Source organism: Rhinopithecus bieti, unplaced genomic scaffold, assembly GCF_001698545.2.
Source record: "Rhinopithecus bieti isolate Rb0 unplaced genomic scaffold, ASM169854v2 scaffold_50799, whole genome shotgun sequence".
Lineage (NCBI taxonomy): Eukaryota > Metazoa > Chordata > Mammalia > Primates > Cercopithecidae > Rhinopithecus > Rhinopithecus bieti.
In genome coordinates this window covers 300,208-327,911 of record NW_016819917.1, presented here as the reverse complement: position 1 = coordinate 327,911, position 27,704 = coordinate 300,208, and the positions used below count along the sequence as shown (strand labels likewise).

Below are 27,704 nucleotides of genomic sequence, written 5' to 3'. Positions count from 1 at the left end.
GCCCCAGAGTGACACCTTGCCTCATAAAAAAAAACGTTTGGAGTCAGAGACATATTGACTCACTAGTGTAGCTTCAAATGCATTACAAAATCAGATGCAAAGTATCTTCCGTAGTTTGTCTCCTTTTCCAGAATTTACCAGATACCGGTGCATATTAATGTGCTGAAGGGGGCCTGCCCCTCCACACCTGTGTGTATTTCTTGCAAGGTAGAGATAAGAGACTGAGAAAAGAAATAAGACACAGGGACAAAGTATAGAGGAAGAAAAGAGAGTCCAGGGGAGCGGCGCTCAGCAAGTGAGGACCTGCACCAGAGTCGGCCTCTGAGTTTCCTCAGTGTTTATTGATCACTATCTCTACTATCTCGGTGAGGGGGATGTGGCAGGACTACAGGGTAATGGTGGGAACAGGGTCAGCAGGAAAACACGTGAGCAAAGGACTCTGGGTCATAAATAAGTTTAAGGAAAGGCGCTGTGCCTGGATGTGCACATAGGCCAGATTTATGTTTGACTTTACACAAACATCTCAGCGCAGTAAAGAGCAGTATTGCCGCCAGCATGTCTCACCTCCAGCCATAGGGTGGTTTTCTCGTATCTCAGTATAGAATGTACAGTTGGGTTTTACACTGAGACATTCCATTCCCAGGGATGAGCAGGAGACAGATGCCTTCCTCTTTTACTAATCCTCCTCAGCACAGACCATTTACAGGGGTTGGGCGGGGGTACTGTAAGGTCTTTCCCTTCCAACGAGGCCATATCTCAGGCTATCTCAGCTGGGGGAAACCTGGACAATACCCAGGCTTTCTTGAGCAGAAGTCCCCGCGGCTTTCCTTGGTGCATTGTGTCCCTGGTTAATCGAGAATGGAGAATGGCAATGCCTTTCACAAACCATACTGACTGCAAGAACTTTTTAAACAAACCACATCTTGCACAGCCCGAGACCAATTAAATCTTGATTCAATACACACATGTTTCTGTGAACACAGGGTTGGGGCTAAGGTTACAGATTAACAGCATCTCAAAGCATAAGAATTTTTCTTAGTACAGATCAAAATGGAGTTTCTTATGTCTTTCTTTTCTACATGGACACAGTAACAGTCTGGTCTCTCTTTTTTTTCCCCCACAATGTATGACTTTCATATATAGTTTCTCTGATCTGGTCCACAAAGAGTTAAACATGCATCCAGCTGTGGCCCCTGAACAATCCCTGCTGCCCAACATCACTGACAGCACGGGACCCTCACCCCGTCTCCATCCATGTCTGGTGTGAGCCCTTCCCAGGCCCATGCCCAGTGCAGCCTCTTCCCAAGTTCATTCACTAGGTTATAGGAGATGGAATTTAAGTCAAGATGACAAGGACTGAGAAAAGTCTTGGGTGAGTGCGAGCAAATGTGTGAGGCAGGACGCTTCAGACTCACAGAAGACTGGCTACTACAATGCCTGGCATTTCAGAAAGGAAAGAGACAGCGGAATCCACCGAGGAATATCACTCACCTGAGGAAGAGCCATCCCTGGATCCTTTTCTTTGCTCTTCTTGGTGGCTTCCTCACGTAACATGAGTCTTTGGAAATCCTGTGTGTGAAAAAACATCAGAGATTTAATGTTTAGAAACCACTCACTCCTTTCCTGTGACAAAACACACACACGGGGGAGACTTCTCCTGGGAGAAAGACGGTCCTCTGCTGCCCACTGCACCAAAGATTATGCAGAGATAAGAATATGCCACGGGAAGACCTACAAGGGTAATTTTGACCCATTTCCAGATCTTGCTCCACTCCTGAAATAGTCCATACACGCTCTGCGGAAGGACACAGACCTTCAGGCCACAGATCTGACCCTAACCAAACCCCACACAGAGCACAGCCCCCTCACCTCCCTGTGGATCACAGGCTGATCTCAGCTCTCAACATGGAGGAAACTGCCTTGACGTTCAATGCTGGACACAGATGAGAATCACCAGCGCCATAGTGAATATTACTGAGGGTGGGTTTAAATCTACGATAATAGCAATCTCTGATAAAACAGCATAAAAGATGGATTTGCAAAATGCCTGAGAACCCTAATGTGAAGTCAGGGTTGAGCTCCACTCAGAGGGCACCAGCCCAGCACAGCCCCACCTTCTGGCTCTGCTCTCCACTTGGGGACTTGTTCCCACCAGGATCCAATGAATGAACAGTAAAGGAGCAAAAAGAATCGCATAGAACAGGCAACATGGACCAGAGGTAGGGGTGAAGGTGGGGTTGCCATGTCAAATGGAGGATTGTGGGCGATCACAAACGTTTCCATAGAAACAGTGATGTCAGAACAAAGACTTAGGGAAGAAATGCTGCTTGTCACTTGCAGCTGAGGGGCTAGAGGATCCTAGGCAGACCGACAGCCCAGGTGAAGGCCCTAAGAAAGGAGCAAGCTCAGTCTCAGAAAAAGGAAAGAAGCCTGCATGGCTAGAGTAGAGGAAGCCAGGAGGACCCAGGCAGGAGATGAAGTCAGAGGAGTCGTGGGAGCCCAGATCCGTAAGGATGAGGTCTTGAAATATTTTTCTCTCACACCTCAAAAGAATTTTGGAAATGATGTATTTTCTCATTCCTTTTATGTATACATGGAAATTTCTCTTTACATTATAAATGACAACACTTACACATAATTTATCTCCCATACTTAAAATAAATGCTGTCAAGTTTGGCTAAGCTTCCAGAAGTACACTGTCACCCTCATCTGAGAAGTGTAGAGCTGTAAGGGAATGTGTTTGGGGGTTTAGGAAGTCACTTATGGATACATGAAGATGGAGATACCTGTTTCATGTCCCAGCAGAAAGCTGAGGAGACAACTGGACACAGGATTTAGAGCTCAGGGGAGAGGCCTGCAGGGGACATGGGTAGGTGGGTTAAAGCTGTGAGATGAGATAAGGAAAAGCAGTGGATGTGGACAGTGACAAGAATAAGTTCAAGATGATTTGAGTCTAATCCCATTTTTTTCCATTCTGGTATTTGTGATTTTTACATTTTTGGAGGACAGGAATCCATTTAAAATTCAAATTGCAGCTGAGCATGACCCTCTCCTACAGGAAAAGCCACACACTATTTGGCAAAGTATTTCAGGGGTCAGTGAAACTCTGTCTCTACCAAAAGTACAAAAAATTAGCCAAGTGTGGTGGTATGCATCTGTGGTCTCAGCCATTTGAGGGGCTGACTGGGGTGGATCTTTGGGCCTGGGAGGCAGAGGTTGCAGTGAGCCAAGATTGTGTCACTGCACTAAAGCATGGGTGACCCAGTGACACTTCATCTCAAAAAAAGAAAAAAAAAATTTCAGGATAATTTTATATACCTGAGCAAATGAAATGCTTCTTTCAATGTCTAAGGTTCTGATGGCATGAATCCTAAACATGTAATTATTTTCCCAGAAAAATCAGAGTAATATCTTCAAAATAAACACAATTGTAAAAACATAGCTATAGGTGTTTAAAACACTGAAAGAGAGGCAGCGGTACAAATGAGATCTGAGCAAATGTTTTCTTCATGAACACATAGGCTCTGCTGGAACAAGGTTCCAAGTCAATCCTGCCCATCCTTCAACATCTGCAAAGAACATTATGGATCAGAGGAACTTGAGGGGAACATTTACTTAGCAGCTCACAGTTCACCATTTAATCAGATGACATAAAGAAAGAAAATGGAATAATAGGCTACTTCAGCTAAATTTTGATGTCAGCATAAAGAAAATCCTTGATATCTTTATCAAATACACATTGAAACAAGCTAAAATCATTTCACATACCAGAAAATGTTTCCAATATATGATACAGACTAGAAAGCATGCAGTCCTCAATGCAAACGGAACACAGTAAATTTCAGAGAAAAACAATTTTAAAATGGTTAAAAATATGTATCTAATGAAATGTGGGGTCATAGAATATTTTGAACACATATCATAGTTGCAAAAGAATGATGTGACCTCATAAGATTCTACCAAAGCTTTTATGAGAAGCAGTTATTTATATTATTTTATTTTAGAGACAGAGTCTCTCACTCTTGCCCAGTGAGAGTGCAGTTGCACAATTTCAGCTCACTGCAACCTCCACCTCCCAAATTCAAGCCATTTTTCTGCCTCAGCCTCCTGAGTAGCTGGGATTTCAGGCACTTGCCACCACACCAAGCTAATTTCTATATTATAGTCAAGATGAGGATTCACCATGTTAGCCAGGCTGTTCTCAAATACCTGATCTCAGATGTTCTGCCCACCTTGGCCTCCCAAAGTGCTGGGATTACAGGCATGAGCCACAGCACCTGGCCTATTTTTTTTTTTTTTTAAATTAAGAAACACATTGGGCTGGTGGCTCATGGCTGTAATGCCAGCACCTTGGGAGACCAATATGGCTGTATCGCTTGAGCCCTGGAATTTGAGACCAGCTTGGGCAACATAATGAAAGCCCATCTCTACCAGGAACACAAAAATTTGCCCAGTGCAGTGGCACATGGCTGTGTTCCTCGGTACTTTGGAGGCTGAGGTGGGAGGATCCCTTGAACCCAGGAGACTGAAGCTGCAGTGAGCGCTGATCCTGTCACCGCTCTCCTTCCTGGGCAACAGAATGAGACCCATCTTTAATAGAAATGAAGAAAAAGGAAACACATGTGTCCTGGGTCTGGGGGCAGGGGGCCTCTAAGGCCAATTAACACGAACTTCAGGAGGTCCTGATGACGTGGGCCCAAGGTGTTTAGGCTGCAGTTTGGTTTCACACATTTTACGACACACAAGACGGCAGTCAGTCCATACATACATTGGTCCGGTCTGGAAAAGTGGAATAACTGGAACTGAGGTTTCTGGGTCACAGGTAGATAACAAATAATCACATTCTTTGAGCCTTTGGGCAGCCTTTCACTAGATACACAATTTTTTTTTTTTTGAGACGGAGTCCCGCTCTGTCGCCCAGGCTGGAGTGCAGTGGCCGGATCTCAGCTCACTGCAAGCTCCGCCTCCCGGGTTCACGCCATTCTCCTGCCTCAGCCTCCCAAGTAGCTGGGACTACAGGCGCCCACCACCTCACCCGGCTAATTTTTTTGTATTTTTTAGTAGAGGTGGGGTTTCACCGTGTTAGCCAGGATGGTCTCGATCTCCTGACCTCGTGATCCGCCCGTCTCAGCCTCCCAAAGTGCTGGGATTACAGGCTTGAGCCACCGCGCCCGGCCTAGATACACAATTTATATGTGAGGGGGGAGGAGAAATAGTCACTTATGCCTTAGACTGGCTCAGTGACCCTGCATTTTTACACACACTACAGGGCAGTGGAAGCAATCAGATAGGCATTTGTCTCAGCTGTGCAGAGGGATGGGTTCTGTCCCACACCTGGAAAGATAAGCTATTAGTTTACATTGCTAGGGTGAAATTCAACAGAACTATTTTAGGGTGGAGATCTTGAGGCTTCCAGTTTGGGAGAGGCATATGTAGCTTTTAAAAATAATATTTGTAGCTATCTTGTTTAGGAATAAAATGGAAGGTAGGTTTGTCTGATGCAGTTCCCAGATTGACTTTTCTCTTTGGCTTCATTTTGATTTTCCTTTCACAAGCTTGTGACAGCCATAATGCTTTGACACACTGATACTGTTTTATACAGATTTTTCCATAACAGTAAAGTCCAAGGGTCTGTCATGAACTGGGTTAGAGAAGATGAGAAAATTTTCAGAAGAGTCCATCTCAAAAAAACAAAACAGAATTTAAAATACAGAATTAAGTAATTTCACTTTTTTAAAATGAAAAGTCTCACATATTTATTACTGAACCCCATCCAACCAAGGTGTTCATAACAGATCCAGAGAGAAAAATTCATTCTCAATAAAACACGTCCAACTCTCTAGATAGTGGTGACATTTCCAGCTTGATATGGTAACATGATTGGATCCTCAGACACCATAAATATGTGTGCCATCTCATGTGCAATTCCTTATAGACCCAGCTTGGCTCTTCTCCAGTGTCTTCTTTGACAGTTGTACCTACAAAACTGATGTGGATGGTCTGTCTGCCACTCTGTGCATCACTTTCTCTTTTTTTTTTTTTTGAGATGGAGTCTTGCTCTGTCGCCCAGGCTGGAGTGCAGTGGTGCAATCTCAACTCACTGCAAGCTCCGCCTCCCAGGTTCACGCTATTCTCCTACCTCAGCCTCCCGAGTAGTAGCTGGGACTACAGGAGCCCACCACCATACCTGGCTAAGTTTTTGTATTTTTAGTAGAGACAGGGTTTCACCATGTTAACAGGATGGTCTCGATCTCCTGACCTCATGATCAGCCTGCCTCAGCCTCCCAAAGTGCTGGGATTACAGGCGTGAGCCACCACGCCTGGCCTGTGCATCACTTTCAACATTGTCTTTTCCCAACTTAAAAAGACTTATCCACTTACAAACCGGTGATTTCTTTCGGGCATCGTCCCCATAATCTTTTTTTTTTTTTTTTTTTTGAGACGGAGTCTGGCTCTGTCGCCCAAACTGGAGTGCAGTGGCCAGATCTCAGCTCACTGCAAGCTCCGCCTTTCGGGTTCACGCCATTCTCCTGCCTCAGCCTCCCGAGTAGCTGGGACTATAGGCGCCCGCCACCTCTCCCGGCTAGTTTTTTTTTTTGTATTTTTTTAGTAGAGACGGGGTTTCACTGTGTTAGCCAGGATGGTCTCGATCTCCTGACCTTGTGATCCACCCGTCTCGGCCTCCCAAAGTGCTGGGATTACAGGCTTGAGCCACCGCGCCCAGCCCATAATCTTTCATAAAGCATCAATGATTTCATTGTCCCTCTACTCAAACTTTACCAAATTCATTTTTTGATACACTATCTGTCTCTGTCATCCACGTTGGAGTACAGTGGCATGATCATGGCTCCCTGCAGCCTCGACCTCCCAGGCTCAAGCCATCCTCCCACTGCAGTCTCCACAGAAGCTGAAACAGCAGGCATGTCCCACCATGCCCAGCTAATTCATGTATTTTTTGTAGAGAAGGGGGTTTCACCATTCTGTCCAGGCTGGTCTTGAGTACCAGGGGCTCACGTGACCCACCTGTCTTGGCCTCTGAAAGTGCTGGTATGACAGGCCTGAGCCACTGCATCTGGTCTCATTGTAAATTTGGTATTTCTTGTTTAAACTTTAGCAGAATTTACATTGCTTTGAATGAGTCTCTTTTCAAACTCATGTGTTACCCATGTGAGTTCCTCAAACTACAGCCTGCTCAGACATGTGACAACAGATTTGTACCAGTTTATTTTGGTGCAAAATATGTGACCTCACGCACAATTTTCTCATAATATGTATTTTTCCATGAACTTCCTGAAGACCCCTTGTACTAGCAAACTGTATTCAAGAGGATATAAAAAGGATTGTAGATATTCAAGTGCCACTTATTTCTGAGATGCAAGGATGGTTCAACATATTCAGGCAAATCAATGTGATATTCCACTTGAACAGAATGAAAGATGAACATCACATCATCTCAGTAGACGGAGAAAAGCGTTTCACAAAATTCAACATCCAGTCATCATGGAAATCCTAAACAAAATAGATACAGAAGAACATTTACCTCAACAATAGAAAGACCATGCATGAACAACCATAGTGGAAATAACCAATCAGGGAACATGTAATGCTTTTCCTGTAGGATCTCATATGATGCAAGAATGCTCTCACCCCTTCTATTCAATCAGTACTGGCTGTCCTAGCCAGAGCAATTAAATAGCAAAAGAAATCAAACTCATCCAAATCAGAAAGAAGTAAAATTATAATAGTTTGTAGATGACATGATCTTCTGTGTAGAAAATCACAGAGTCAACCAAAATGCAACTGGAACTAATAAACATACGCAGTGGATTTGCAGAACAGAATAACAGCAGCAAAAACTAGTTGAATCTCCATACATTAACAATAAACAATTTTAAAAGAAAACTAAAAAACACTTTCAATTGCTAAAGAACTTAAAGTAAGAAATACTTAGGAATAAACATAAAAAGGTGAGAAATTTCTACCTTGAAATCTACAAACATTGATCAAAATGATTAAAAACATGTATAAATAGAGATACAAGCCATATTGAATAGAATAATATTGCTAAATGATTATATAACCAAATGTGATTTAGATTCAACATAATACTTTCTACAAATTTTTGTTAAAGAAACAAAAAACAGGCCAGGCACAGTGGCTCACACCTGTAATCTCAGCACTTTGGTAGGTGGAGGCGGGCAGATCATAAGGTCAGAAGATCGAGACCATCCTAGCTAACATGGTGAAACCCCATCTCTACTAAAAATACAAAAAACTACCCAGGCATGGTGGCGGGAGCCTGTAGTCCCAGCTACTTGGGAAACTGAGGCAGGAGCATCGCATGAACCTGGGAGGTGGAGGTTGCAGTGAGCCGAGATCACATCACTGTACTCCAACATGGGCAACAGAGCAAGACTCCGTCTTAAAAGAATAGATAAAAGAACATTCAGGCTGGGAAAAGTGGCTCCCATCTGTTGGCCAGGTTGGTCTCAAATTCATGACCTCAAGTGACCTACCTGTTTTGGTCCCTCAAAGTGCTGGGATTACAGGTGTGAGCCACTGTGCCTGGCCCAATTCTCTTAACATAAACACTTTAATGTCAGGTAATGCTTGAACTCAATGTTAAGTCAACTCAAACTCAGGTCAAGGCTGATTTGACTCTAAAGTCAATTAATGTTTGATGGTTTGCTGTACTCATTGCATTTGAAACAATTGCCTCCAAAAGGAATTTTCTGATGTTCTGCAAGGAGTGACCTCAGACTGAAGACCTTGCCACACTGACGACATTTGTAAGATTTCTGTCCAGTATGGATTCTCTGATGCCTAATGAGGTGTGAAGGTGAATTAAAGGCTTTGCCACACTCATCACACTTGTGAGGTTTCTCTCCAGTATGAATCCTCCTATGTCTTTCAAGGTGTGATTTGCGAATGTAAACTTTGTCACATTCTTCACATTTGTAAAGTTTCTCTCCAGTATGCAGTTTTTGATGACATGCAAGGTATGCTTTTGTACTAAAAACCTTCCCACATTCATTACATGTGTAAGGTCTCTCTCCAGTATGAACTCTCTGATGTTCTGCAAGGCGTGAATCACTCCGGAAAGCCTTGTCACAAACCTTACATTTGTATGGTTTCTCTCCAGTATGAATCCTCCTATGTCTTTCAAGATGTGATTTGCGACTGAAAACTTTGTCACAGTCTTCACATCTGTAAGGTTTCTCTCCTGTATGAACTCTACGATGTCCTGCAAGCGTTGCTCGTTGCTTAAAAACCTTACCACATTCATTACACTTATAAGGTTTCTCTGCAGTATGAACTGCCTTATGAATTACAAGGACTGAATTTCGAGCAAAGGTCTTGCCACACTCATTGCACTTGTAAGGTTTCTCTCCAGTATGCAGTCTATGATGGTATACAAGGTGTGACGTCTGACTGAAGGTCTTGCCACACTCATTACACTTGTAAGGTTTCTCTCCAGTATGACTTCTATGATGACATGCAAGGGTTGCTTTTTGATCAAAAACCTTGCCACATTCATTACATGTGTAATGTTTGTCTCCCCTATGAATTCTAGTATGTTGTGCCAGGTGTGAATCATGCTTAAAAGTCTTGTCACAAACCTTACATTTGTATAGTTTCTCTCTAGTATGAATTCTCCTGTGTATTTTAAGATGTGATTTGCAACTGAAAACTTTCTCACATTCTTCACATTTGTAAGGTTTCTGTCCAGTATGAATTCTCCTATGTCTTCGCAGATGCAAATGAAAGCTTGATCCAAGCTGATCTTTAACAGGCTTGGTTCCAGCAAGCCTTTGATCATATCGGTCTGTACTACCTGTCAACTTTTTTATTTCTGTCATGGGTGCTTCATGATCATTTGTTTCATCTTCTCGCCACTGAAACACAAAGTCATGAATGTCTTTCTCAATTTCCCGGGAGCACAATGCTCCAATGTGATATCTTGCTTGTCTTTGCAATGTCCCTGTGTGGAACACCTCTGTATTGCCTTGCCCTGTTGACAACAATGTATTCCTCATGCATTTGGAAGAGATATCTACAAAATATAAACACCAATAGGTTTCCAATTAAGTACAGATGGTATATAATACTGAAATGTGTAAATATCACACACACAAAAATACTTATTTAAACTTCCCAAACATGAGCTTCAAAGTTTAGGAACACAAAATGAGTAGATTCTTTAATAAATAAAGACCGATTACATGTAGTTCAAATCATTTTTACAGAAGCTTATTTCCAATATCATGACAAAACACTGAGAGGGCACAAACATGTGTAAGCCTAAAGTAAGGAGTATTTTTCCACTGTGACCCTAAAGTGTATCACATTGTGCAAAAAACATATCACTGTCACATCAATGAAGAGAAAAATATACACTCTTCATATATACAGTATATTTAGTATATACAAATAAATGCTAAAAAACCAAACAATATACTATATCGGTAAATAATCCACAACAAGCTCTTGTAAGGATAATCAAAATCAATGGAAATTCTATATTATCAAACAATCATAGCACTGAGAAGATTACAAAAATTAGCCAGGTGTGGTGGCCCACCCTGTCATCCCAGCTACTCAGGAGGTTGAGGCACAAGAATCAATTTAAACCAAGATGCAAAGGCTGCAGTGAGCCAACATCGCACCACAGCACTCCAGCCTGGGTGACAAAGTGAGACTCCGTCTCAGAAAATAAAAAAAGGCAGGGGGAAGATGCAAAGGCTGCAGTGAGCCAACATCGCACCACAGCACTCCAGCCTGGGTGACAAAGTGAGACTCCGTCTCAGAAAATAAAAAAAGGCAGGGGGTGGTGGCTCACACCTGTAATCCCAGTACTCTGGGAGGCCGAGGCAGGCGGATCACCTCAGGTTAGGAGTTCGACCAGCCTGGCCAACGTGGCTACTAAAAATACAAAATGTAACTGGGCGTGGTCACTGGCGGCTGTAATCCCAGCTAGTTGAAAGGATGGGCAGGAAAATCACTTGAACTTGGGAGGCAAAGATTGTGGTGAGCTGAGATCGCACCACTGCACTCCACCTTGAGAGACAGAGTGAGATTCTGTCTCAAAAAAAAAAAAAAAGAAAGAAAATTTTAATACCATATCTTTCTGAATAACTGTTACAAAATTACCTATATCCATGTGGAACAGGCATGCTGTGACTTTTTTAAAACATTTTGTATTTTATTTTTTTGATATGGAGTCTTACTCTGTCACCCAGGCTGGAGTGCAATGGCATAATCTTGGTTCACTGCAACCTCTGCCTCCTGGGTTCAAGCAAGTCTCTTGCCTCAGCCTCCCGAGCACCTGGGATTACAGGCACGCGCCACTATGCCCAGCTAATTTTTGTACTTTTAACAGAGATGGGGTTTCACCACGTTGGCCAGGCTAGTCTCTAACTCCTGACCTCAGGTGATCCACACATCTTGGCCTCCCGAAGTCCTAGGGATTACAGGCATAAGCCACTGTGCCCAGTGGCACTTTGTGACATTAACGAAGGGAATGTGTCAGTTATATTGCATACCACACACCGAAAACTCATAAAAATCAATAAAATATTGCAACCCATGATAAAACAAGAGAGAAAATAATAAGTCAATTTATACTGCCTACAGAATTCTAAACAATTCCCTCTTAAGAAAAAAGCCAAAACTTGTAGTTACCACCAGTACACAACATAAGACCTGAAATACGTGTTAAGATCACTACCTTCTGAAGTACGAAGTGAAGAAAATACATAGCATTATAAGGAATAAGCACTGACTAACAGCCGGCCACAGTGGCACATACCTGTAATCCCAGCACTTTGATAGGCTGAGTTGGGTGGATCATGAGATCATAAGTTCAAGACCAGCCTGGAACAAATGGTGAAACCCCATCTCTACTAAAAATACAAAAAAAAAAAAAAAAAAAAAAAAATTAGCTGGGTGTGGTGGCAGATGCCTGTAATCCCAGCTATTTGGGAGTCTGAGGCAGGAATCATTTGAACCCGGGAGGTTGAGGTTGCAGTGAGCCAAGACCATGCCACTGCACTCTAGCCTGGGCAACAAGACGAGATTCCGTCTCAAAAAAATAAAATAAGATAAATAACCACTTCTAAAATAAGCTTCGGTAGATTTGGTATTCTCTAATAGGATATTCCTGCAGATGCAGACCCTGAGAGGATTGAGTCATGGGTGTTGACTACACGTGAATAGGACCAGTGCATTTATAAAGAGACATTAAAGAGCTCATTGCCTGTTCCTCTTTCCACCATATTAGGACACAGCAGGAACATGGCTGGGCTAAACCATGAAGAAGGCTCCCACCAAGAACCAATTTGGCTGGCATCTTGCTCTTGGATTTCCCACTTTCCAAATTCATGAGAAATAAATGTCTCTATCTTAAGCCTCCCAGTTTAAGCTACTTCCTTTTTCATTTGTTTTTCAGATGGAGTTTCTCTGTCACCCAGGCTGGAGTGTAGTGGCACGATTCTCCTGCCTCAAGTGATTCTCCCTCCTCAGCCCAGAGTCTCACTCGGTCGCTCGGGCTGGAGTGCAGTGGCATGATCTCGGCTCACTGCAACCTCCACCTCACGGGCTGAGGTGATTCTCCTGCCTCAGTCTCCCAAGTAGCTGGGATTATAGGTGCATGTCACCATGCACAGCTGATTTTTGTAGTTTTAGTGGAGATGGGGTTTCACCATATTGGCCAGGCTTGTCTCGAACTACTGACCTCAAGTGATTAACCCGTCTCAGCCTCCCAAAGTGCTGGGATTTTAGGTGTGAGTCAGGGTGCCTGGCCCATTTTTGGCATTTAGTACATTCGACATTTCACCATGTTGGCCAGACTGGTCTCAAACTCCTGACCTCAAGCAATCTCCCCACCTTGGTCTTCGAAAGTGCTAGGATTAGAGGCGTGAGCCACCATGGTCAGCCAGTCTAAATTATTTCTAACAGGACAGTGAAATGACAGAGACAGGAACAGGAGCATCTCATCAATATCACCGAAGGCTGACAAATCTGATTAAACAAAGGAAGTTTAGGGTCTGTACTATAAATCTTGCAATACTTGAAGCCATCTAATAGCACTAACATGTTTTAAAAACCTTGAGACAGGTAGGGCATGGTAATCCCAGCATTTTGGGAGGGTGAGGTGCGAGATTCATGAGGTCAGGAGATCAAGACCATCTCAGCTAACAAGGTGAAACCCCATCTCTGCTAAAAAAAAAAAAAAAAAAATTAGCCTGGCATGTTGGCACTCGCCTATAGTCCCAGCTACTTGGGAGGCTGAGGCAGGAGAATCGCTTGAACCTGGGAAGTGGAGGTTGCAGTGACCCAAGATCACAGCACTGCACTTTAGCCTGGGTGACAGACTGAGACTGTGTCTCAACAACAACAAAAAATAAATGACAGAAGGCTAAAGAGTAACTCTAGCCCACAAACATATATAAAGCTCTCCAGTAAAGGTAAATAAAAAAACAGGTAGGCCAAGCATGGCGGTTCACGCCTATAATCCCAGCACTTTGGGAGGACAAGTCAGGCAGATGACCTGGGGTCAAGAGTTTGAGACCAGCCTGGCCAACAAGGAGAAACCCTGTCTCTACTGAAAATACAAAATTAGCTGGGTGTGGTGGCGCGTGCCTGTAATCCCAGCTACTCAGGAGGCTGAGGCAGGAGAATCGGTTGACCCCAGGTGGAGGTTGTGATAAGCCGAGACTGCAGCATTGCACTTCAGCCTAGATGACAAGAGCAAACCTCTGTCTCATAAATACATAAATTAATTAATTAATAAAAGGACAGATACAGAAACTTGCGTACGTGTACCTTTTCTTCATAAGTAAACTTTTTCATATTATTTAAAATGAAAAGCCACTGTGCATATATGTTAACAGAAATGCAACATACACAAAAGTAACTCTGACATAAATTTAAAAAGTTCTGCTGGAGAAGAAGTAGTTTTTGCAGGTTATGGATTTTTTTTTTTTTTGGACACAGAGTCTCGCTCTGTCTCCTAGGCTGGAGTGCAATGGTGCGATCTCGACTCACTGCCACCTCCACCTCCCGGGTTCAAGCGAGTCTCCTGCCTGAGCCTCCTGAGTAGCTGGGATTACAGCTGCCCACCACTGCACCTGGGTAATTTTTGTAAATTTAGTAGAGACGAAGTTTCACCATGCTACCCAGGCTGGTTCTGAACTCCTGACCTCAGGTCATCTGTCCAGCTTGGCATCCCAGTGCTGGAATTACAGGTGTCAGCCGCTGCACCTGGCCAGGTTATGGAAATTTTAAGTTTCATTATTGTGCTATAATCTAAGATGTTTAACATACCTGCAACAATAACCTCTCCCCATATATCAATACAACACACTTCACTTCTGCATACTGAAAGGAATGGACAGTAACGTGGTTGTTATATTCACCCTGGAATCATGCTTCAGCCACTTACATGTTTACTAAGAACTAAAAGACAAAACTATTTAAAATATTAACAGTGGTTGGGCATGGCAGCTCATGCCTATAATCTCAGAGTTTTGGGAATCTGCGGCAGGTGAATCACTGGAGATCAGGGGTTTGAGACCAGCCTGACCAACACGGTGAAATCCCTTCTCTACTAAAAACACAAAAATTAGCTGGGCATGGTGGTGAGCAACTGCAGTCCCAGCTTCCAAGAAAGCTGGCGCACAAAAATCCTTTGAGCCCGAAAGGTGGAGGTTGCAGTTAGCCAAGATCGTTCCACTGCACTGTAGCCTGGGCGAAAGAGTGACGCTGTCATAAAGAAAGAAAGAAAAGAAAAGAAATAAATAAGGAAAGAGCAGAGGAATATGTGGGGGCAAAGAAAGATGTACCTTCAGAGATCTCAGGATAGAAACTTTCCTTTTCCCACAGGATTCTCCCACTTGCAAAGAGTTTCCCCACACACTATTGGAAGGTGGAGCTTCCACTCTGCCCATCTGAGCTCTTACCTGCCTTTACACCTGTAATACATTCCCACCCAGCTGGATTTTTTTTGCTATTTTCACTTTACTCTCCACGGTCCAGGGCTCTTTCCCTTGCTCCAAATGGAGACAGCAGGTCAGAAAGAGACTCCTGTTTATAAAAAGAAAGGACCATGATGTGCTGGAGCTTTTCTAGAGCCTCAGCCCTATATTTCTGTAGGAAACAAGACATTACAGATGGATGTAGGAAAATATTTCACTAATTGCTCCACTGACTGCCTCCTTCTGAATGCTGAGGGAGCCTTGTAATACGTAATATGTGGACATCGAGCTCTCTTCCAAGAATTACTGAATTGAAAGCACAGGAGAAGCAAACAGGGAACTGGGTATCTTTAAAGTCGGCCATAAGGTTTTGTTTTTGTTTTTTGAGACAGTCTTGCTCTGTCATCCAGGCTGGAGTGCAGTGGTGTGTTCTTGGCTCACTGCAACCTTGGCCTCCTGGGTTCAGGTGATTCTCTTTCCTCAGCCTTTCCAGGAGCTGAGATTACAGGCATGCACCACAACGTCTGGCTAATTTTTGTATTTTTGGTAGAGATTGGGTTTCTCCAAGTTGGCCAGGCTGGTCTCAAACTCCTGACATGAAGTGATCCACATACCTCAGCCTCCCAAGGTGATGGGATGACAGGCGTGAGCCACCACGCCCGGCTTGCCATAAGGTTTTATCCCTACTTTAGTTCTGGAACCCACATTGAGGTATCATGAAGAATGCAGAACATTTAAACAAAGGCAACAGTGAAAGTCCAGATGCTACATCATGAAGCTTTTCATTTCTAACTCAATACGGCTTCCATTTTAGTCAAGCAAGAATGGGGCTCCCAAGAGAACCCAGAGAAAATGCAAAGACACACAAGGGCACATCCCCAGGAGGGAAGTTCTCCTCACCCAGGGAGACCAGGTTCCTATAATTCTCCAACATCACGTCTCTGTATAGAGTCCTCTGAGCAGCGTCCAGGCATTTCCACTCCTCCTGAGAGAATTCTATGGCCACATCCCTGAATGTCAGTAGACCCTGAAAGGAAAACACATTTTAAGGAAATGGCTATGGGAGGAGTTCTTATCTCTACAGGAAATGAGAAGAGAGGGGAAAGCGTGGATTTAATTGTAGTGAATGTTCTGACAAATCCAAGTGAGGGATTTTTCACCACCTGATGTCTTCCCAGTGGTATTTGATTATAATTTTTGAGGAGGCCATAACATTCTCTCAGTGTGAATTTCTTATGTTTGTAAAAAATACAAGAAATGAATAAAAAATCAAAGCAAAGCTCCTTTTATACAAATGTTTGAAACTTTTATGGACACACCAAGTGACACTCAGTATCTAGATGAGACACAGCATGAGTGATGTCTTCAAAGATGTCAATGTCCACAGTCAAAGATCAGCTGGGTGCAGTGACATATGCCTGTAATCCCAGCTACGTGGGAGGCTGAGGCAGGAGAATCGCTTGATCCTGGGAGGCAGAGGTTGCTGTGATCCCAGATCGCATCACTGTACTCCAGCCTGGGCAACAGAAACTCCATTTCAAAAAAAAAAAAAAAAAAGGAAAAAGAAAATTAGTCGGCATGGTGGCAGGCACCTGTGGTCCCAACTACTTGGAAGGCTGAGGTGAGAGGATGGCTTGACCCTGAGGGTGGAGGTTTTCAGGGAGCTACGATCATACCAGGGCACTCCAGCCTGGGCAACAAAGCGAGACCCTGTCTCTAAATAAAATAAAATACATGAAAACAAAATTAGTCAAAGCACAAAAATCCATTTTGTAAATGCTTACAAAATAATAAAACCTACAGAGACTCAAAAAAAATTAGATGTTAATACAAAGGATTGTCATTTGTCCCAAATTTTCAAAATATAAAAGATTTTCAAAATATATACATGCTTGTACATATGTATAAATGTGTGTGTATATGTGTGGGGATGTGTGTATATATACATATACACATACACAGGTTTTAAAAATATAAAATTTAGCAAGTTTTGCCAGGTGCTGTGGCTCATGCCTGTAATCCCAACACTTTGGGAGGCCGAGGCAGGTGGATCACAAGGTCAGGAATTTGAGACCAGCCTGGCCAGCATGGTGAAACCCCATCTCTACTAAAAATACAAAAATTAGCTGGGTGTGGTAGCATGCACATGGAGTCCCAGCTACTCAGGAAGCGGAGGCAGGAGAATTATTTGAACCTGGGAGGCAGAGATTACAGTGAGCTGAGATAGTGCCATTGCACTCCAGCCTGGTGACAAAGCCAGACTCCGTCTCAAAAAAAAAAAGAAAAAATAGCAAGTTTTGTTTAACTGAAAAGGAATCTCATCTTGCTAGAAAAGGATACTTTGGTAGCTGGTGGTGGGTGGAATCTCATCAGATGAAGGAAACAGGAAATGCCTCATCCTAGACGAAGCAATTACCCTTTTAACTGCCTGGCCTGGAGGATGGAGAATGGCTTGAACCTGTGAGTCGGAGGGTATAGTAAGCCAAGATCATGCCACTGTACTCCAGCCTGGGTGACAGAGCAAGACTCCGTTTCAAAAAAAAAAAAAAAAAAAAAAGATAATAGGTGGAATAAGAACATGGCTTTATCCTCTAGGATAAAAAACAAAAGCACCACCATACCTGGCTAAGTTTTTGAGAAACACTGTAACCATTTTTACCACAAACACCTGTTTCACAAGCCTCTCCACAGTGACACCACTGTCTTCATGAGCTTAATGTGCTAAGAATGGTTTCATGAACCTCCTGCTATTATTTACATTGATTTCATATTCTTAAAATAATGATAGGATCATTCTTGTATCATTCATATCTATGTATGAACTTTCCATTCTAATTAGTAAAATTTTTTGAGTCAGAAACACAGTAACTCACTCAATTATCTAAAAATGTACTATAATGTCAGGCAGAAAAGATTTCTCATTATTGGTCTCCTTTTCTAGAATTTACCACGTACTTTGTGCCCATTAATAGGTGACTTCCATTGGCAGCTGCTCTAATCCTGGTCCACAGAGAGCTGACAGAGCATCCAGATGTGGCCCCTGAACAATCCCTGCTGCCCAACAGCACTCACACCATGGGACCCTCACCCCGTCTCCATCCATGGCTCATGTTCAGTGCTGCCTCTTCCCAAGTTCATGTCACTGGGTCACAAGAGATAAAATCTAAGCAAGATGAGAGGGACTGAGGGAAGGCACGGGTGAGTGTGAGCAAACCTGTCAGGCAGGACGCCTCAGACTCAGAGAAGATTCCCAACTCCAAGGCCCAGCGTTTCTGAAAGGAAGGAGACAGAACAATCCACCGAGAATATCATCTCACCTGAGGAGGAGCCATCCCTGACTCCTCTGCTTTCCTCTTCCTCTTCCGAGTTTCTTCCTCACATACCAAGAGTTTTTAGAAATCAATCCTGAATGTTAAAAATATGCTGTTTATTGCTCAGAATCAACACACCCCGTCCCTGTAACACAACCACACATACAAAGGAGACCCCACCCTGGGAAATATGGTCTCCGATGCTGCCCACTGCCCCAGGGACGATCAAGTCCTACAGAAAAACTCCCGCTCGCCTCCTGGAGGAGCCCACACACATGCTGCAGCAGCGGGGAGCTGGGCTGGAATGAGCTCCCCTTCAGGGCATAGACCCAGCCCTCAGCAAACCCCATGCAGAGGCTGGGTGCGGTGGCTCATGCCTGTCATGCCAGCACCCTGGGAGACCAAGATGGGTAGATCCCTTGAGCTCAGGAGTTTGTGACTAGCCTGGGAAACATGGTGAAACCCCATCTCTACCAAAAATGCAAAAACTTAGCCAGGTATGGTGGTGCACATCTGTGTGTCTGTGGTTCCAGCTACTTAGGAGGCTGAGGTGAGAGGATCACTTGTGCTTAGGAGTTCGAGACCAGCCTGGCCAACATGGTGAAATCCTGTCTCTACTAAAAATACAAAAAATGGGCCAGGTGCGGTGGTTCATGCCTGTAATGCTAGCACTCTGGAAGGCCAAGGTGGGTGGATTATTTGAGGTCAGGAGTTCTAGACCAGCCTGGCCAACATGGTGAAACCCTGTCTCTTATTAAAAATACAAAAAGTAGCTGGGCTTGATGGGCATCTGTAATCCCAGCTACTCGGGATGCTGAGGTTGGAGGATCACTTGAACCTGGGAGGTGGAGGTTGCAATGGGTTGAGATCAGGCCACTACACTCCAGCCTGGGTGACAGAGTAAGACTAAAATAAAAATAAAAATAAAATAAAATAAAATATAAAATAAAATACTACAAATACAAAAAATTAAGCTAGGTGTGGTGGTGGGTGGCACCTGTATCTCAGTTACTTGGGAGGCTGAGGCACAAGAATCACTTGAACCCAGGAGACAGAGGTCACAGTGAGCCAAGATCACAAGACTGCACTCACAGCCTGGAAGACAGTGAGACTGTTTGAGGAGAAAAAAGAAAAAAAAAAGAAAAGAAAAAAAAAGTATTTCTGATGTGATAAAGAGATAATAAAACCTGAGTAACACGATAGAGACTGATGGGCAGAGGGAACTTCAGATGGGGGTGGGAGAGCATGGCAGACAGCTCTGAGCCTAGACCTGAAGGAGCAGAAAGGGAGAGGGCTGTGATCATTTAGGGACATAGAGTAAGAGCAGGGAAAATGACCTGAGACAGGAAGGGTTTTGATGTTTGGGAAAAGAGAAAAGCAAACATGACCGGGGCAGAGGGAGTCAGGAGATGCGGGCAAGCTCCCAGGAGGAGGCTGGACACTGGCAGGGGCCCTGGACACAGGGCCGTGGAGCCACAGTGAGGAGTTGGGCTTTTGTCCTGGGGAACTCAGGAAGCCGGTGGAGGGTTCCCTGCCAGGGACTGACACGACCTGCTTTAGATTTTGCTATGATATCCTCAGAGTGGGGACATATTCACTGACCTCAGTTGATCTGCCCACCTTGGCCTCCCAAAGTGCTGGGATGACAGGTATGAGCCATTGCACATGGCCTTTTTAATTTTTATTTATTTTTTAAACTAAGAAACAAGGCAGGCATGGTGGCTCATGCCTGTCGTCCCAGCACTTTGGAAGGGCGATACAGCTGGATCGCTTGAGCCCTGGAGTTGGAGACCAGCCTGAGTAACAAGGCAAAAGCCCGTCTCTATCAAGTACACAAAAATTAACACGGTGTAGTGGCGCGTGACTGTGGTCCCAGCTACTCTGGAGGCTGCGGTGACAGGATCCCTTGAGCCCAGGATGTCGCCGCTCTCCCGCCTGGGCAACAGAGTGAGACCCACCTCCAATAAAAAAAGGAAGAAAAAGGAAACACCTGGGTCCTGGGTCTGGGGGCAGCGAATCTAAGACCAAGTAACGCGAACTTACCAAAACTAGACAAAAACGAAAAACCCCATCTTCCCACCGGAGTAACAAAGGATCAAAGGCCGCTCTCCCCACCGCCCTCCCGCTTCCAGCAAGTCTCAGTTAGAAAGGAAAGAGCCCAGGAGTGGCCACACCCGCCATCTGCATAGGGCACCCATCTGCTCTGGCCTCGGGCCAATTCACCGCAGCATTTCGTTGGCCAAGCGCCAAATCCTTTATCCAGATAAGGAGTAGCTCAAACGGACCTCAAAAGAAATACTTTGACCCCACAAAACTTTGTAAACGGGGCCCTGGAGAGCCTGGCTCGGGCCCACTCCCCGCTGTGGAGTGCTTTCTTGATTGCATATATTCGTTTTCCGGGAGTTGGAACTGGGGAGCAACAGGGCCGGCACGAGAAGGGAGGTGGGGGGCGATGGCGCCTTCGGACAGGGGTGGCGTCTGCAGGATCTTAGGACCAGGCAGAGGACGGGGCCTCCCGGGAACTGGGGTTGAGGCGCTGCGCTCCTAAAGCCGACGACAGCGACGCTGGGAGGCGCCCAGGGCGGGAATCCAGCTCGCGGGTGAGGACTTGAAACAGCGCGAGGCGGGAGGACGGGTCAGGAAGGGTTTTGAGAGGAAAATTCCGCGATAGGAGGTGTCTACACGACCCCACTGCAGAAAGACCGAGTACAGGACCTGCCTCAGGGCCACTTTAAACTCAAAAGGAAAGGACTCACGGACTCTCACCCGGACGTCTCAAGTGTGCTCTAGGTTGAGAAAGAGGGGTCGCAATTTCCAGGTCTGTGGGGACCCAACGTCTCCGGTATAGCAGCACCAGAGAACTGGGAAGCGCACATAAAACAGAACGAAACTCACGCGCTGCGGCGTGACCTTCAGTCCACGCCATCCGCTTCCGGGTCTGTGTCAATGAGCGCAGGACAGAGGCCAGGCCTGGGCGGCCCCCCGAGGAGGTGGGCGGGGCCTGAGCGAGGCCGGGGCAGGGTAGAGAAACCAGGGGCCTGGCTGGAGAAGAGGCCTAGGCTGGGAGGGGTCCGTGGGGCGAGAAGCGGGCGGGGCCTGAGCTTCTCTCCATCTCGCTCTCCGCGCCTTTTTTCCGGGTTTTGGAGGCGAAACCCTCCAGTGAGGCTGGAGCAGCTCAGCAGTCATGGAAATAGTACCTCCCTGAGAAGTCAACGTGAGGCGGTCATTGGATCCAGGAAAGTTCCTTGCCATTGAAATTAATTTTAGCAATTTATGTCCAAAGCCTGGAAGTTGTCTAGGGCAGGAATGCAAACTAGAATGCGAAATACAAAACCTTGCCTGATTGAAACCTCCAATTTCATGCTGACGGCCCACAGAACAGAAGGGAAATCCTCTCCCTTTCAATTCTCCATTCACTGGGGTGGGAGAGTCCACCCTGTGCTCAGCTCCTGAGACTTCCCTAGGGCCACCGCCTGGGGTGCGGAGCGGAGGACTCAGGCCAGGGAGGAGTGAGGTCACCACCTGCTGCTTAAACACAGCAGGGATGCGGGCGAGGTGCCAAGAGGCTGAGGTCCCAGCTACTCAGGAAGCAGGGGCGGGAAGACCGCTGAGCCCGGAGGTCCAGGCCAGCCTGGGCGACAAAGTAAGACTCTCTACCCCAGAGCTCCTGCCTCCGCCTCAGTAAGAAAAAAAAGTGATTTCAAAAAAAAAAAGCACTGACATTGTAACAGTGCATATAAAATGTCCACTTATTTCTTACATGTGTTATTTCATGTTGCACTTGGAATGAGTTATTCTTGTCGTGGAAAAGAGTCAAACTCTGTAAAATATTTTAAGAGATGTATCCTTAGCTAAAATGAATGACCATGGCCTGTGACACAGCCCTCAGGAGGTCCTCAGAACATGTGTCCAAGGTCATGGGGAAAAGCTTGTTCTTAGACATTTTAGGGAGGCATTAGACATCAGTCAAATACATTCAAGAAATACATTGCTTGGTTCAGAAAGGCGGGACAACTCAAATCGGCGAGACAACTCAAATCGAGAGCTTCCAGGCTTTAAATTGAAACATTTTCTGATTGACAATTGGTGGAGCGTTCAGGTTAAGATAAAAGACTGTGGAGAACAGGGATCTTTTGAAGTCTGCTGGCTGCCCTCAGATAACAGATGACAAATGTTTTCTATTCAGACATTTAAAAGGTGCTAGATTCTTACTTACTCTCTTTAGGATTGGGAAGGCCTAGAAGAAAAAGATCTAGCTGTGTTAACAGAGATTCTTTACAGATGCACATGAACCCCTCACAAAGAACAGCTTTGCAGGACCATTTCAAAATATGACAAGAAACATGTTTTGGGATAAAATATTTTGACTTTCTTTGTTACATGTTACACCAAAGTCAGACTGGAAAGTAAGCCAGGATATACAGGATTAAATAAAACCCATCTGATGAGTATTTATGCTTTGTAGGGCATGACTCCCCAGACACCTTAGATAGGAATTTGGGCAAGTTAAAAAAAATCAGAGCTTAGTCCTCATTCTCAAATCCTTTTTTTTTTTTTTTTTTTACATTTCTTCCCTGCAATATAATAACTGTACAATAAACATCGTTGAAAACACATCAATAATTTCTAAATGTATTGTAATATTAAATTCACTTTACGTGTCTTCTCTAATTAGAAAATGTATATTTTATTTTCAAGTTGGAATTTTTTTTTTTCCTGGAGACAGGACCTAGTTATATCATCCGGCTGGAATGCAGTGGCAGGAATACTGCTCACCTCATCGACCTCTAGGGCTCAAGCAATCCTCCCGCCGCACCTCCCAATTAGCTGGGGCCACAGGCCCTCACCAACAGGCCCGGCTAACTTTTTAATATTTTGTAAAGGCAAGGTCTGACTATGATGCTCAGGCTAGCCTTGAACTCCTGGACTCAAACAATCCTCCCACCTTAGCTTCCCAAAGTGCTGGGATTACCGGGGAGCCACCACCCCCATCCAATTGTAATCTATTTTGGCTGTTTTCTTTGTTGTTCTTGCCTGAGTGTTCTATCAGGTGTGAATAATGAAGACTGTAAAATCGTCTTCAAACATTGGGTTTTTTTGAGAGGAAGTCTGGCTCTTGTCCACAAGCTGGAGTGCAATGGCGTGATCCTGGCTCACTGCAACCTCCGCCTCACCATGTTAGTCAGGCTGGTCTCGAACTCCTGACCTCAGGTGATCCACTGGCCTCCGCTTCCCAAAGTGCCGGGATTACAGGCATGAGCCACCGCACCCAGCCTCTATGTACCTTTTAAAAAACTCATTCTAGCTATCTTGTTTAGGAATAAAATGGGAGGCAGGTTTCTCTGTCGCAGTTCCCAGCTTGACTTTTCTCTTTGGCTTAATTTTTATTTTCCCTTCACAAGCTTGTGACAGACATAATGCTTTGACACACTGATATTGCTTTATATAGATTTTCCATAACAGTAAACACAAATTAAGGTACTCCATGGAATTACATCATTTGACTTTTTTTTAAATGAAAAGTCTTACATATTTATTACTGAACCCAGCCAACCAACACGTTCATAACAGAGAAAAAATGTATTCCCAATAAAATGTGTCCAGTTCTCCAGATAATGGTGACATTTTCAGCTTGATATGGTAACATGATTGTGACAGACAGCATAAATATGTGTGCCATCTCATGTGCAATTTCTAATAGACACAGCTTGGTTCTTGTCCAATGTCTCCTTTTGGAGTTGTACCTGATTTTCTTACCAGTTTTCATCTGAAACCACTGGGAAATGGAGCAATTTTGCTTTTGTTTCTTGGCCAGGAATCGCTTAATCCTGGAAGTGTTGTGAGAAGATCTGGTGAGAAGCGGAGTTAAGTACACACCACGATGGTGGAGAAAGGAAAGAGAAGGGGCTTGACTTTTTTTGTGTGTGTGACAAAGTTCCGCTCCTGCCCTGGCTAGAGTGCAATGGCGCCACCTTGGTTCACTGCAACTTCTGACCCTGGGTTCATGGGGATTCTCTGACCTCAGCCTCCCATGGAGCTGTGATTAGAAGCGGCCGCCATCGGCCGGGCGCGGTGGCTCAGCCTGTAATCCCAGCACTTTGGGAGGCCGAGACGGGCGGATCACGAGGTCAGGAGTTCGAGACCATCCTGGCTAACACGGTGAAACCTCGTCTCTACTAAAAGTAGAAAAGCTAGGCGGGGAGGTGGCGGGTCCCTGTAGTCCCAGCTACTCCGGAGGCTGAGGCAGGAGAGGCAGGAGAGGCAGGAGAATGGAGTAAACCTGGGAGGCGGAGCTTGCAGTGAGCTGAGATCCGGCCACTGCACTCCAGCCCGGGCAACAGAGCTAGACTCCATGAGACCCTCTCATATTGTTGTATATTGTTTTATACTCAGTACCTGTTTTAAGAAAAAAACAAGGAAGTAAAAACCAAAGACAGGCAGCCCCGCGCCAGGCCCGAAACCAGGCCTGGGCCTGCCTGGCCTAAACCCAATAGTTAAAAATCAACTCATAACTTAGAAACCGATGTTATTCATAGACTGCTGACATTGTATAGAAGAACACTGTGAAACTCCCTGCCCGGTTCCGTTTCTCTCTGACTACTGGCGCATGCGGCCCCTATCACGTACCCCCTGCTTGCCAAATCAATCACAACACTTTTCTTTTTTTTTTTTTTTTTGCTCTCTCTCCCAGGCTGGAGTGCAGTGGCGCAATCTTGGCTCACTGCAAGCTCCACCTCCCAGGTTCATGCCATTCTCCTGCCTCAGCTTCCCAAGTAGCTGGGACTACAGGTGCACGCTGCCACACCCAGCTAATTTTTTGTAGTTTTAGTAGAGACAGGGTTTCACCGTGTTAGCCAGGATGGTCTTGATCTCCTGACCTTGTGATCCACTCGCCTCATCCTCCCAAAGTGCTGGGATTACAGACGTGAGCCACCATGCCTGGCCAATCACGACACTTTCATGTGAAATCTTTAGTGCTGTGAGCCCTTAAAAAGGACAGAAATTGTGTACTCGGGGAGCTCGGATTTTGAGGCAGCTTGCCGATGCGCCCAGCTGAATAAAGTCCTTCCTTCTACATCTTGGTGTCTGAGAGGTTTTGTCTGCGGCTTGTCCTGCTACAATGCCAGCTAATTTTTATATTTTTAGTAGAGACAGGATTTCACCATGTTAACCAGACTGTTCTCGAACTTCTATTGTTTCTGCTGTTAGCTGTTAGTCCTCTTCATTGCGGCATGAACAAGAGTATTTTTTTCTGTGAAACTGATGTGGATGGTCTGCCTGCTGCTCCTTACATCACCTTCAACACTGTCTTGTCCCAATTCAAAATGAGTTATCCATTTACCAACTGTTTTTTTTTTTTTTGGGCATTGTCCCTATAACCTATTCATAAAGCATCAAAGATATTATTTCTCTACCCAAATTTTCCCACAAGTATTCTTTTTTTTTGAGATAGTATCTCGCTTCATCATTGCCCAGGCTGGTCTTGAATACCCGGGCTTACGTGACCCACCTGTCTCAGCCTCTGAAAGATCTGGGATTACAGGCCTGAGCCACTGCACCTGGTCTCACTGTAAATTTGATGTTTCTTCTTATTTCAAGTTTAGAAGAATTGATATTGCTTTGATAGAGTCTCTTTTCAAATTCATGTCTTATCCTGAGTGCCTCAAACTACAGCCTGTTCAGACAAGCTATAACAGCTTTGTACCAGTTTATTTTGGTCCAAAAAGTGTGAAATTCATGCACAATTTTCTCATAATACGTATTTTTCCATGAGCTTCTTGAAGACCCCTTGTACTAGAAAAGTGTATTCAAAAGGATATATAAAAGGATTGTAGATATGCAAGTGCCACTTACTTCTGGGATGCAAGGATGGTTCAACATACTCAAGCAAATCAATGTGATATTCCACTTGAAGAGAATGAAAGATGAAAACCACATCACCTCAGTAGATGGAGAAAAAGCAATTCACAAAATTCAACATCCAGTCATCATAGAAATCCTAAACAAAATAGATAGAGAAGGCAATCTACCTCAACAATGGAAATAACCAAGCACAGAAAATGGAATGCTTTTCCTATAGGATCTCACATAATTCAAGAATGCTGTCACCCCTTCTATTCAATAAATACTGTCTGCCCCACTCTGGCTAACACGGTGAAACCCCGTCTCTACTAAAAAAACAAAAAATTAGCCCAGTGTGGTGGCAGGCGCCTGTAGTCCCAGCTACTCGGGAGGCTGAGGCAGGAGAATGACGTGAACCTGGGAGGTGGAGCTTGCAGTGACCCAAGATCGTGCCACTGCACTCCAGCCTGGGCGACAGCAAGACTGGGTCTCAAAACACACACACACACACACACACACACACACACACACACACAAACTGTCTCTCTTAGCCAGAGCAATTACATAGCAAAAGAAATAAAACTCATCAAAATCAGAAAGAAAGAAATTTATATTTGTTTGTAGATGACATGATATTCTGTGTAGAAAATTACAATGAGTCAACCAAAATATTACTGGAACTACTAAATAAATTCAGTGGATTTGCACAATACAGTATCAGCGCCAAAAATTACTTGAATTTCTATACATTAACAATAAGCAATTTTTAAAACAATTTAAACACTTCCATTTGCTAGAGAACTTAAAGAAATACGAATAAACCTAAAAAGCCAAGGTTTGTACCTTGAAATCTACAAATGTTGATCAAGGCCGGGTGCGGTGGCTCAAGCCTGTAATCCCAGCACTTTGGGAGGCTGAGACGGGTGGATCACGAGGTCAGGAGATCGAGACCATCCTGGCTAACACGGTGAAACCCCGTCTCTACTAAAAAATACGAAAACTAGCCGGGCAAGGTGGCGGGCGCCTGTAGTCCCAGCTACTCGGGAGGCTGAGGCAGGAGAATGGCGTAAACCCAGGAGGCGGAGCTTGCAGTGAGCTGAGATCCCGCCACTGCACTCCAGCCTGGGCGATAGAGCGAGACTCCGTATCAAAAAAAAAAAAAAAAAAGTTGATCAAAATAATTAAAACATAGAGATACAACCCATGATAGTTCTGAAAAATTAATATTGCTAAATAATTATATAACCCAATGTGATTTAGATTTAACACAATACCCATAAAAATGCCTATCAGTTGACATTGCACCACAAAAGTGAAAATGGCCTGTTCCTGCCTTAACTGGTAACATTACCTTGTGAAATTCCTTCTCCTGGCTCACCCTGGCTCAAAAGCTCCTCCACTGAGCACCTTGTGACCCCCACCCCCTGCCAGCCAGAGAACAAACCCCCTTTGATTATAATTTTCCACTACCTACCCAAATCTTATAAAATGGCTCCACCCCTATCTCTCTTCACTGATTCTCTTTTCGGACTCAGCCCACCTGCACCCAGGTGATTAAAATGCTTTATTGCTCACA

The 27,704-nt window shown here is 44.6% G+C and overlaps 2 protein-coding genes across 6 annotated transcripts; both read right to left on the bottom strand.

Moving 5' to 3' along the window:
- Positions 1-549: 549 nt before the first annotated feature.
- Positions 550-2,771, bottom strand: LOC108520072 (uncharacterized). The gene is made up of 3 exons (XM_017859347.1): positions 2,115-2,771; positions 1,492-1,569; positions 550-844 (listed from the first exon to the last, which is right to left on the bottom strand). The coding sequence occupies exons 1-3, from the start codon at positions 2,208-2,210 to the stop codon at positions 767-769; spliced, it is 252 nt and encodes an 83-aa protein (XP_017714836.1). The 5' UTR covers positions 2,211-2,771; the 3' UTR covers positions 550-766.
- A 4,229-nt stretch (positions 2,772-7,000) lies between these two features.
- Positions 7,001-21,227, bottom strand: ZNF320 (zinc finger protein 320). Of its 5 annotated transcripts, XR_001882822.1 has the most exons (5): positions 21,053-21,217; positions 18,293-18,380; positions 15,876-16,002; positions 8,517-10,054; positions 7,001-7,509 (listed from the first exon to the last, which is right to left on the bottom strand). XR_001882822.1 is itself a non-coding variant. In XM_017859344.1 (4 exons), the coding sequence occupies exons 2-4, from the start codon at positions 18,305-18,307 to the stop codon at positions 8,667-8,669; spliced, it is 1,530 nt and encodes a 509-aa protein (XP_017714833.1). In that variant the 5' UTR covers positions 18,308-18,380; positions 21,182-21,227; the 3' UTR covers positions 8,346-8,666. The 5 variants fall into 5 exon arrangements, 4 of the variants coding, with proteins under 4 accessions (XP_017714833.1, XP_017714832.1, XP_017714831.1 ...); XM_017859344.1 differs by lacking the exon at positions 7,001-7,509 and having other exon boundaries at positions 8,346-10,054; positions 21,182-21,227; XM_017859343.1 differs by lacking the exon at positions 7,001-7,509 and having other exon boundaries at positions 8,346-10,054; positions 21,043-21,217.
- Positions 21,228-27,704: the final 6,477 nt, after the last annotated feature.